This window comes from Chrysemys picta, chromosome 6 (genome assembly GCF_011386835.1).
Source record: "Chrysemys picta bellii isolate R12L10 chromosome 6, ASM1138683v2, whole genome shotgun sequence".
Taxonomy (NCBI): Eukaryota; Metazoa; Chordata; order Testudines; family Emydidae; genus Chrysemys; species Chrysemys picta.
Window position 1 is genome coordinate 99,333,723 of NC_088796.1, and position 12,262 is coordinate 99,345,984.

The window sequence follows — 12,262 nt, forward strand, 5'->3', positions numbered from 1 at the left end:
GTCCGGTGCAGACGGCGTCTCCACCGAGGCCGGCGGTGATACAGTGCCTCCCGTCGACGCCAGAGACCTTCGCGGCGGCGAGAGACTTAATAGCTCTCACGGAGCCGGCACCGCATCAACCACCGGCACCGACGGCACCGTTGCCTCGCCCGGTCCAGTCGAGGGGGAAACCTGCCTTGATGCGCCCTCCATCGCAAGGGCTGGAACCTCGGCACCGATCCAGGTCCCGAAGCAGGTCCCCACGCCGCTCACAGTCCCGGCACCGAATATCACCTCGGCACCGGTCGTACTCGCGGCCAAGATCTTCTTCGCGGCACCGCTCTACGTCTCGGCACCGCTATGATCGTCGGCACCGATCAACGTCGAGCCGTAGTTCTCGGCACCGCTACGGTCGCCGCTCGACGTCGAGAGGCCGCTCCCGGTACCGGGCATACTCCAGGTCCTCGTCGAGGTCCAGATCCGACTCCCGGCACCGACGAGGTCATCGGCACCGGTCGCGGTCCCGGCACCGATCGCCGGCACCGCGTGGAGATAGATCATCTCCAGACCGGCACCGTGCGGCACCGCAGCCCACGGGAATCGTCTCGACGCTCTCGGCACCGCCATGGCCATCGAGATCGGGGTCTCGCTCCTCGGAGGACCTCTCGAGATCGGCATACCCCCCTCAGGGGCAAGCCGAGGAACAGGACTTGGTCCATTGGCAGAACATAACAGAGGACCATGCTCATGGCCCATCTCACTGGTCGTTTTGGACCCCGTGGGCGTACCATCAGGCGCAAGGGGCTCCAGTTGCTTCGACCTCTCGCTCCGGTCACTCGGTTAGAAGGGCCCCGGAGTCCACCATCTCTCGGCCTCCGCCAAGGGGCATGGAGGCTTCCGTGTCCGCACCACCTGACGCCCTGGACTCAAGCGCAGGTGATGCTCCGGCCCAGGAGCAGGGAGACCAGGACCCTCCCTTGGATCCTGTTCCACCGGAGGCATCTTCTTCTTCCTCTCCGGATGAGGCAGTGGCGGGCACATCGTGCACAGGTCCACCTCCATTAGATCTTCGGGCTCACCAAGATCTTCTGCGTAGGATGGCCCGTAATATGGACCTGCAGGCGGAGGAGATAGTGGAGGTGCACGACCCGATCGTGAATATCCTTGGAGCGGATGCCCCATTGAGGGTGGCGTTACCCCTGATCCGCACGATCCAAACGAATGCGGATACGATATGGCAAACTCCTGCCTCTATTCCACCCACAGCGAGAGGGGTGGAAAGGAAATACTTTGTCCCGTCTAAGGACTATGGGTACTTGTATACCCACCCCCAACCGTGTTCACTGGTGGTGGAATCAGTGAATGCACGAGAGCGCCACGGCCAGCAGGCTGCAGCGCCTAAATCAAAAGAGGCTAAGCGGCTCGATCTGTTTGGCCGTAAGGTTTACTCAGCCGGAGGGCTACAACTTAGAGCGGCGAACCAACAGGCGCTACTGAGCCGCTACAATTTCAACTCCTGGAACTCTATGGGGAAGTTTAAGGAGTTGATTCCCCAAGAGTCCAGGGAAGAGTTCGGAGCCATGGTAGAGGAGGGCAAGAAGGTGGCTCGGACCTCCTTGCAGGCCTCCTTGGACATTGCAGACTCAGCTGCGAGGACCCTGGCTTCGGGTATCGCTATGCGCAGGATCTCCTGGCTTCAGGTTTCGGGTTTGCCTCCGGAGCTGCAGCAAACCCTACAAGATTTACCCTTTGAGGGTCATGGATTGTTCTCAGATAAGACGGACTCTCGCCTGCAGAGCCTCAAGGACTCGAGAACAATCATGCGCTCCCTGGGGATGCATGTTGTGGGCCCTCAGCGCAGGCCATTTAGGCCGCAGCCTCAGCGCTTCTACCCCCCCCCGCCTCGTCAGAGACAGGACTCGGCCCGGAGGCGAGGGCGAGGTGGTAGAAGAAGGTGGACCGGCCCTCAACCTGGTCAGAACCAGGGGCCACCTAGACCACCTTCAGGCCCCAGGCAGAACTTTTGAAGGTGCGGTCGAGGACGGCGCCCCAGTCATCCCACAGGATCCAGCCCCATCCTTTCGGGATCGCCTTTCCCATTTCCACCGTGCCTGGTCCCTTATAACCTCGGACCGTTGGGTCCTTCGCACGGTGGACAGGGGATATGCTATCCAGTTTTCCTCAATTCCCCCCTCCTCCCCCCCTTCCCCGTCCCTCTTCAGGGACCCTTCTCACGAGCAACTTCTTACACAGGAAGTTTCCATGCTCCTTGCTATGGGGGTCATAGAGGAGGTTCCAGTGGAGTTAAGGGGCAGGGGATTCTATTCCCGTTACTTCCTCATTCCCAAGTCCAAAGGAGGTCTGCGACCCATCTTGGACTTGCGCGGACTCAACAAATTCGTAGTAAAGTTGAAGTTCCGCATGGTCTCTTTGGGGACCATTATCCCTTCCCTCGATCCTGGAGACTGGTTCGCCGCCCTCGACATGAAAGATGCATACTTTCACATAGCAATTTACCCGCCTCACAGACGCTTCCTGCGGTTCGTGGTAAGCAAGGTGCACTACCAATTTGCAGTCCTTCCCTTCGGCCTATCCTCGGCCCCAAGGGTGTTCACGAAATGTATGGCTGTCGTGGCAGCGTACCTTCGTCGGCAAGGGATACAGGTGTTCCCGTACCTAGACGACTGGCTGGTACGCGGTCGCACCAAAGAACAAGTTCGAGATCACGTCCACATAATAGTGCACACATTCAACAAGTTGGGTATCCCACTCAACAAGGACAAATCCACTCTAGAACCTACCCAGAGAATAGAATTCATCGGCGCGGTTCTAGACTCCAGACGTGCACAAGCCATCCTGCCAGACAATCGCTTTTGCACCATCACGAGCCTCATTCAAGGACTCAAGGCCTTCCCTACTACCACGGTGAGGTCGTGCCTTACCCTGCTGGGTCACATGGCTTCCTGCACGTACGTAACCAGGCATGCCAGACTTCGGCTTCGCCCACTCCAGACCTGGGTGTCATCAATATACCGCCCACATCGGGACAGCCTGAACATGGTGGTCACGGTCCCAAACTCGGTCCTGACCTCCCTCACATGGTGGCTAGACCACAAGGTGGTTTGCGAGGGGATGCCGTTTCACGCCCCACAACCCTCTCTGCACCTGGTCACAGACGCTTCATCCCTGGGTTAGGGCGCCCATCTCAGCGAACACCATACCCAGGGCCTGTGGACTGCACCCCAGATAGCCCTGCACATCAATGTTCGGGAACTGATGGCGGTGCGCCTGGCGTGCCAGGCATTTCTCAACCTCCTACGTGGCCGCTGTGTGTTAGTTCTCATCGACAACACCACGGCCATGTTTTACATCAACAAGCAAGGAGGAGCACGTTCGTCAATTCTATGCCAAGAGGCCATTCGCCTGTGGGGCTTCTGCATCGCCCACTCAATCCATCTCACGGCATCGTTCCTCCCTGGAGTCCAGAACACTTTGGCGGACCGACTCAGCAGGTCCTTTCAAACACACGAGTGGTCTATCCGTCCGGACATCATACATTCCGTTTTCCAGAAGTGGGGGTTTCCCCAGATAGACCTGTTTGCATCTCAAGACAACAGGAAGTGCCACGTGTTCTGCTCCCTGCAAGGTCGAGCTCCGGGCTCCCTCTCGGATGCGTTTCTCCTTCCCTGGAAAGACCACCTGTTTTATGCCTTCCCTCCGTTTCCGCTGGTCCACAAGGTACTGCTCAAATTGCGCAGAGACCAGGCACAGGTGATTCTGATCGCCCCAGCGTGGCCGAGACAACATTGGTACACCACGCTGTTGGAGCTCTCGGTTCAGACACCGATCCCGCTTCCATTATGCCCGGATCTCTTCTCTCAGGACCACGGCCGCCTGCGTCACCCCGACCTGCAATCACTCCACCTCACGGCGTGGCTGCTCCATGGTTCACCCAGGCAGAGCAGCAGTGCTCGCACTCTGTCCAACAGATTCTGCTGAGCAGTAGGAAGCCTTCAACACGGACCACATACTTGGCCAAGTGGAAGCGGTTCTCCTGTTGGTGCGAACAACGAGCCACGTCCCCGTTACAGGCACCTATCCCTCTCATTTTGGAATATCTCCTCTCCCTAAAACAGCAAGGGTTGGCGATATCTTCAATTAGAGTTCACCTGGCCGCTATATCGGCCTTTCACCCAGGGGAACTCGCGTCCTCGGTATTTTCTAACCCGATGGTCGTTAGATTCCTCAAGGGCTTAGACCGGATGTACCCACAACAACGTCAGCCCGTTCCGACGTGGGACCTCAACCTGGTTCTCTCCAAGCTCACAGGTCCTCCATTCGAGCCACTGGCCACCTGTTCACTTTTGTACCTATCCTGGAAGACAGCCTTCCTCGTAGCCATCACCTCAGCAAGGCGCGTTTCTGAACTCAGGGCGCTTACATCCGAGCCCCCTTACACAGTTTTCCATAAGGATAAAGTGCAGCTCCGCCCACATCCTGCCTTTCTCCCTAAGGTGGTTTCTCCATTTCATATCAACCAGGATATATTTCTCCCGGTCTTTCATCCTAAACCACATGCTACTCGCCAGGATCAACGTTTGCATTCTCTGGACGTACGCAGGGCCCTGGCCTTCTATATTGACCGCACAAGGCACTTTAGAAAGACGACGCAACTCTTCGTTGCAGTGGCCGACCGAATGAAAGGCTCACCGGTCTCATCACAACGCCTATCCTCCTGGATTACGTCTTGCATCCGGACTTGCTACGACCTGGCAGGTGTCTCAGTACCACACCTCACCGCTCACTCCACGAGGGCCCAAGCTCCCTCGACGGCTTTCCTGGCGCAAGTTCCGATCCAGGACATTTGTAGAGCTGCGGTTTGGTCGTCAGTCCACACGTTTACAGAACACTATGCACTAGTGCAGCAGTCCAGGGACGATGCTGCCTTCGGATCAGCAGTTTTGCACACAGCAATGTCTCACTCCGACCCCACCACCTAAGTTGGGCTTGGGAGTCACCTAATGGAATGGATATGAGCAAGCACTCGAAGAAGAAAAGACGGTTACTCACCGTTGTAACTGTTGTTCTTCGAGATGTGTTGCTCATATCCATTCCAAACCCGCCCCCCGTCCCCACTGTCGGAGTAGCCGGCAAGAAGGAACTGAGGGGGCGCCGGGTCGGCTGGGGTATATATTCAGCGCCATGAAGGCGCCACTCTAGGGGGCTCCACAGCCGACCCGCCGGTGTTGCTAGGGTAAAAATCTTCCGACGATCGTGCACGCGGCGCGCACACACCCAATGGAATGGATATGAGCAACACATCTCGAAGAACAACAGTTACAACGGTGAGTAACCGTCTTTTTTTTTTTTTTTTTTTTTTTTTGGTTTGAAATGAACCAAATTTTTGTTCCAGATTTTTTTTGGTTCAACCACCAAACCAAAACATCTGGATTCTTTGTAACTCTCTGTAACTTGAAGTCTTTAAATTATGATTTGAGGGCTTCAGTAACTGAGCCAGAGGTTCTGGGTCTATTACAGAAGTGGGAGGGTAAGATTCTGTGGCCTGCAATGCGCAGGAGGTCAGATTAGACGAGGATAATGATAGTTCCTTCTGGCCTATGAGTTGTTGAGCTGGGGACATTATCCATCCAAAAGTTATACATGCAGCTTATTTCCTCCCCTCCCTCCCCCCCCCCCCCCCCACTCGAGAAGATGGTTTTCAGGCTAACTCCAGAATTTGCTCTCAATAGAAATTTTGCTTTTCACTTGTATCAGTCAATTTTCTGACCTGTTCCTGTCCTACACTCTATCACAACCTGGAAAAACAGTTGCATACTTTGTATGTGGCCAACGAGGTGAAATTTGACTTGTACCATACACAACCTTGAAGGAAGGCTGGCATGGTAGAGAGGTCTTTGAGAGAGGGTACAAAGCTTTTAAGTCTATTATGATAAAATTTCTCTCATATGTGTATGGTGACTATGAGAGGATAAAGTAAATGATCAAGCTACAAATTATCCAATAAGGATTTCCTCTGCAGGGGTAAAAGCACACAGTACCAAGACAATGCTGTCATGTGTGTAGTATGCCATATCTTTCAAATAGATCTGCAATATAACTGTTTTAGTTGTCAGCACATTCCTCTTCTAAGTGCTATGAGACAGATGCATCAGACCAAGCCAAAAGCAGCTTTTTGATGAAGGGCACTCTAGTCTTCCTTTGCTCTCTTTCAGTAAACATACTGGTATTTTTAAATATATAAAATATATTAAAATGTTTCTGATACTTCATGGAGTCAGTCTGAGTTGGAAATTTTTGTACTCCCCATTGATGAGGGAAATTTCCTACTACTTGCTGCTTCCCATCAGCGCAGGAGTGGTGGATCAGCTGGTATGTACTTTGGAAGGGATAATAGTGAATAAGTTAAAGTAATTGTACTTTTTTTCTCACTATTGTTTTTGTGTGTGTGTGTGTGTGTGTTTGTATTGCATGTTCCTTTGATGTATGTGTCGTTCCTGTCATTAAGAATAGGATTAATCTGAGACAAGTGAATTATTAGAAAAAATGTTCTTTAAGAATGACTTTTCATGTTTTTAAATTAATTTTTATCCTGTCTTCCTTGTATACTTAGTCGATGTTAACAGGGATTTTTGTCAGTTGTTTGAATTTTTTCCTCTCAGGTCACTGTTTTGTATTCTAGAACCACAAAATATTATTGTAATCATGTCAGTTGATCTGCTTGGCAAAACTGTAGGGTTTTCTTCTCTCTAGGCCAAACTGTGATGTTCTTGCTCACATTGAATATTATCTGACTGTATATATAGCCCCATTGATTTCACTGGGAATCTGGGATTAATAGGGAAAGACTTTTATTAACAATGAATATATCACAATCTGCCTCTCTGGTAGTACTGGGTAGAAAAAGTAACCCATAAGATAGAAGCATCTACCCTTCCTTTCCCAGCACCCCTTCCATCTCTACTGCTTCTTAGCTTCCCAGTTGAAGTTGTCTTAGTTGTAGTGCAAAACAGGAGGGCAACTCCTGTAGCTTATAGTAGCCATAATTTTTAATTATTCTTGGACTCCCCAGGCTTTAGAAAAGCCTAAAATTAAAAGGGAAATTTCAAACAAATATTTATTTTGCAACAGCTCTCTTCCTTCCTCTGGTACAGGTAACTACTGCTCATTCCGGAAAGATCACATTTTACATATATTCTTTTAACAGACTTGGGCAACTTGCTACAATAGCTGGGATAGACCAATCTGATTTTGGTTTGTTGGGCCATCCCCAAATGAATTCTACTGTCAGCAAACCTGCTATTATACAAAAGGAGAAATCATATGAAGAAGAAAGACAAGAACAAACTCAGAATAGCAAAGTAAGTGTGTGTGTGGGGGAAATCGGAAGAATAATTGTGGCAAAATACAGTAACTTCTCACTTAAGGTTGTCCTGGTTAATGTTGTTTCATTGTTACGTTGCTGATCTATTAGGACACAGGCTAGTTTAAAGTTGCGCAATGTTCCCTTATAATGTTGTTTGGCAGCTGCCTGCTTTGTCCACTGCTTGCAGGATTCTCTCGAAGAGCAGCCCCTCCTTGTGGAGATTAGAACCGGGGGGGGGGACGGCAGTCCTCCATCAGCTCCCCTAAATTCCCTGTAAGGTATCTGGCTCGGCAGCTGCCTAGCAACAGTTCAGGTGGCCCTCCCCCCACGGTGCTGCTCCTGCCCTGCCCTCTGCTTTGGAGCTGCTCCCGGGAGCTTCCTGCTTGCTGGGGGAGGGTGAGAGAGGGGTGCTGATATCAGGATGTTCCCCTGCTCCTGACCCCCTCCACTCCCCCTGCTCCCATACCCTGTCTCCACAAAGCGGAGGAGGGGGACAGGGCTCCGGGACAGAAAGGAGGGAGCTTGCTGGAAGCTTTTGCTTCCTGTCTGATCTGCTTAAAAGGGCAATGTACTTGAAGTGGGGTCAGCGTACTTAAAGGGGCAATGCACGTCTCTCTCTCTCTCTCTCTCTCTCTCTCACTCTTGTATGCCCCCCCTGAGCACTTTGGAAAGTCAGCGCATGTGCTGTCAGGAGGAGGGAGTGGTGCGCTCCAGCTGGATAGCATGGACTCATTATCATGTTCAGTTTTTGCAGGGAAGTGTTTGCAGCTACTTCTCTGCATCTATTGTATTTCGTCCCTCCTGCCTCAGTCCATGCTGCCCTGTAGGCTACATTAACAGCGTATTAACCCTTGAGGGCTCAGCCGAGTGCCACTTCATCATTTAGCAGCCAGGCATTCCCTGAGAAATATTCCACCCTCTTACTCCACCACCTCAACCAAGCTTCACAATCATTCATTGCTGTGTACAATATTAAACTGTTTAAAACTTTTGAGTCATTGGACTAGAGTCAGGAGCCCTTCAGTAAGAACATCCATTCTAAAACTGTGCAGATCTGGGGGCTGTAAGCTTGAGTGTTCCAGTAGATCTGAACTGTGAGGTTAAAAAAATGAGTGGGTATCCAAAACCTTGTCTACCCCATAAAAATTTGCTTTGCTACAATATCATTGTAACCCTCTTCTAGCATGCTTGTAACACACTTCGCATCCACATTAAAAGTACTCCAAATGGTTTACTGCAGGACACTGTGGAATTATGAGGACTGGTCTACACTCTCTGACTAAATCAAATCAGTTTTAATATTAGTTAAGCTGAATGAGCTTTAAAACTAGTTGGAGTGTTACTGTAGATGAGGATCTTGTTGCTAGAATAGTTTTTGTGACTGATTTAATTGTGGTTCTGGCCTCTGGAGCCTCATCTATGCTGTCTCCAACTGATTTTAAAGCTGGTTTGAATCTGTTTTGAAACTTAACCCATTATAGGAAGGCCTGATTATTTTTCCTTCCCTTCCCTTCCCTCTCTCTTCTCCCCCTTTCCACCTAGGCTAAATGTATGTTTGTTTTTATCTGAACATTTTCACCCTGGAGGGTGTTAGTGCCGATGTGACTGAAGACTAACTGAAGGGTTCATCTAATCTTTCCACTGCTGTCCACAGTACACCAGTGGCTTCGGAAAATCTCCAACCATGCACTGCTATTGGGAGCTAGAGATTATTATTTGTATTACCATGGCAATGAGGAACCCCAGTCATGGACCAGGACATGATTGTGCTAGAGGCTGTACAAACACAGAACAGATTGTGGGATAGGTACTAAGAAGGCATTGCAATTTAAATACACCTCTACCCCGATATAACGCTGTCCTCAGGAGCCAAAAAATCTTACCACGTTATAGGTGAAACCGCGTTATATCGAACTTGCTTTGAGTGCGCAACCCCTCCCCCCCCCCCCGGAGCGCTGCTTTACCGTGTTATATCCAAATTCATGTTATATCGGGCCGCGTTATATTGGGGTAGAGGTGTAATTTAGGACAACACTAGTGTGGACACAAGGCAAGCCTGTAATGGTTCTTAAATAATTCCGTATGACTAGTTTGGCTTTATTAACTCATATGTGCTTTAACTGGTTCAGTGCAACTGGTTCAATTTTAAGCTGTAGACAAGGCCCAAAATAAATGGGGCAAGCGAAACTGTTGTAATATGCCTACTTCTTCTACACTGGTTTTCCCTAACCACTCTCAGGCCTTGGCTACACTCGCGGATACAGCCACGGCAGCGCTGTGAAGCGCAAGTGTAGTCGCGCCGCCAGCACTGCGAGAGCTCTCTTGCAGCGCTGCAAGTACTCCACCTCTCCGAGGGGAATAGCTTGCAGTGCTGCGAGCAAGCATGCAGCGCTGCAGGCGCTGATTACACTGGCGCTTTACAACGCTGCACTCGCTGCGCTCAGGGGGGGTGTTTTTTCACACCCCTGAGCGCAGCAAATGCAGCGCTGTGAATTGCCAGTGTAGCCAAGGCCTCAGTATCACCCTCCTTCCTAAACTGAATTTTCTGGAAAAAGTAAAGGATGTTCTAAAAATGTACCCTCATCCAATTTCATTACATATGTATTTTACAAAGATGACTGTGTAATAGTACAGTAAATTAAATTAGTGGTTTCTTGGCTTCATTAAGAAATTTTGATTTTATTTTGAATCTTTTTTGCTTCAGAATGTTGGTGGAGACATCAAAGTTTCTCTTCCAGGCCTCATCCATTCTCAGGTCCTTGTGAATACCTGTGCCATTCCCAGAGAAATACAAGAATTTCAGGTCACTGTTCAACAGCAGCAAGATTTATTGGGAGAAACCGAAGCTCAAATGGATAATCAAAGAAAGGAAGAGGAAACATCCAAAAATAGCAGGCCATCATCCTCTGAGAAGAGTGTCAAATTAAGTGAACAGACAAAAGGTCATTCTTCGAAGCAATCAGCTACTAGTCAGTGTTCATTCTCTGATTCCAATGTAAATCTGAAGAGTAAGGGTAGCAAAACATTCAGTGCCACTTCTAGTGAAGACAGCCAAAACTGTTCCTCAAAAAAACACATCTACAGAACAAATGAAACTGGAATTGCAAATGTTGCAGTCCGAGGAGATCAAAGTAAACACCAAACAGCAGATCATTCTAGAAATGGCAAAGAAGGATTTGATTCTGAAATACAAGAAAGTATCCATTCCATGAAAAGCATTTGAAATGAGTCTAAAAAGAAAGTTCAGATTATTTTCCACATGTGTAGAATAAAAAATGTCCATAGGTGTTTTTTTTTTTTTGAGAGAGAAATGTATGCTTTGAAAACTTTTGTAAAACTTTTCACACTCTTTACTGTTTCTGTTTCATATAACTGTAATCTTTTTTCCATTACACAGTTTTTAGAGAAACCAAATGAAACATCAACAGAATGGTACCTGTCAATGTTGTCTGAGTTTAGAAAGGCAGCGATGTGATGCAGAGGGATGTTTGACTTGCTGTGCAGTACAAATGAATATAGATTTATTAAATAATAAAGTTTTAAGCAAATAAAATGAATGAGACAGTACTAATTATGATTTGCATTTTCAGTTGATCGTATTTCAAACCATTGTTTAGTTGTAATTACATATCCATTGGTGCCTAAGACAATATGGTATATTCTCCCGTCATTGTTTATGCATAGCTACCATTATTATTGGGAACATCAAGGGTGAGTCTAAACCCCTTGCTAGTTAATATTGTTTGTTAAAGTATGTTCTTGTTTCATAGTTATAGACACAATAGTGGTTTTGTATATCTTTGACAGTAACACGTGAATTGAAATTACAGTAATTTTATTTAAGTGATTTGTTTTCTTTTTTATTATAGAATGTAAGCCATAACTCTTACTTGCTCAATTGAAAATTTCAAGTATTTTTGTTGTTTTCAGACAGTGGAGTGTCTCTCTATTTAATCAGCCTATATTAGGTATGGTGATTCTGTTTTTGTATTAAGACAGTTATTGATTGCATTCAATCACTAGCATGTCCCACTTGAAATTTTAGTTTCTGAGATGGTGATGGTTATTCTGAAATAGTGAAACCAATTTGATTTGGCTTCATAGAGGTGGCTAAGAGGTTTAGTATTGGGATCATTTCCTGCTTGCTGGTTAAGACTAGCTAGTGAAATCATTACTATCAAATGGCTGTTAAATGGTCTTTTTAATTAATTGTGTTGGTCCAGTTCTTAGTGGACAAGTGCCCTTATCACAAAAATTCATATTCTATTTAACGTGTCCTCTTGTTGGTAATCTTAGCAGTGATGCCAATGACAGAATGAACATAGAGCCTGAAAAATCAGATTTTGATGCTGCTGAGAGTAACAAAAATACAAAGTGGGTATTCATTATGCTGCAATACGTCTGTTAGTCTATAAGGTGCCACAGGACTCTTTGTCGCTTTTTACAGATCCAGTCTAACACGGCTACCCCTCTGATAAAAATATCTAGGAAGATAGAACTACCTCCTTGCCCTAGAGCAGGGGTGGCCAACCTGAGCCTGAGAAGGAGCCAGAATTCACCAATGTACATTTCCAAAGAGCCACAGTAATACATCAGCAGCCCCCCATCAGCACACAAACCCCCTCCCAGATCCTCCCACCCACCGGCAGCCCTGCCAATCAGCACCTCCGCTTCCCTCCCTGCACCTCCCGATCAGCTGTTTCGTGGCATACAGGAGGCTCGGCGGGGGGGGGGAGAGGGAGGGCGGGCAAGGGCACGGCAGGGGAGGTGGCAGGAAGGGGTGGAGTGCGGGCAGGGCCTGTGGCAGAGCCAGGGGTTGAGCAGTGAGCACCCGCCGGCACATTGGAAAGTTGGTGTCTGTAGCTCCAGCCCCGGAGTCGGTGCCTATACAAGGAGCCA

At 48.6% G+C, this 12,262-nt stretch overlaps 1 protein-coding gene across 10 annotated transcripts in view; it reads left to right on the plus strand.

Annotated features, from left to right (window-relative positions):
* CEP78 (centrosomal protein 78) overlaps positions 1–11,206 on the plus strand; it is a 50,128-nt gene extending 38,922 nt beyond the window's left edge. For all 10 annotated transcript variants that reach the window (XM_005297718.5, XM_024105411.3, XM_065549431.1 and 7 more), the window contains 2 exons: positions 7,205–7,358; positions 10,068–11,206. In XM_005297718.5, coding sequence (XP_005297775.2) covers positions 7,205–7,358; positions 10,068–10,586 — 673 coding nt within the window. In that variant the 3' untranslated portion in view covers positions 10,587–11,206. The remainder of the gene's footprint in view (positions 1–7,204; positions 7,359–10,067) is intronic.
* The last annotated feature ends 1,056 nt before the right edge of the window (positions 11,207–12,262 follow it).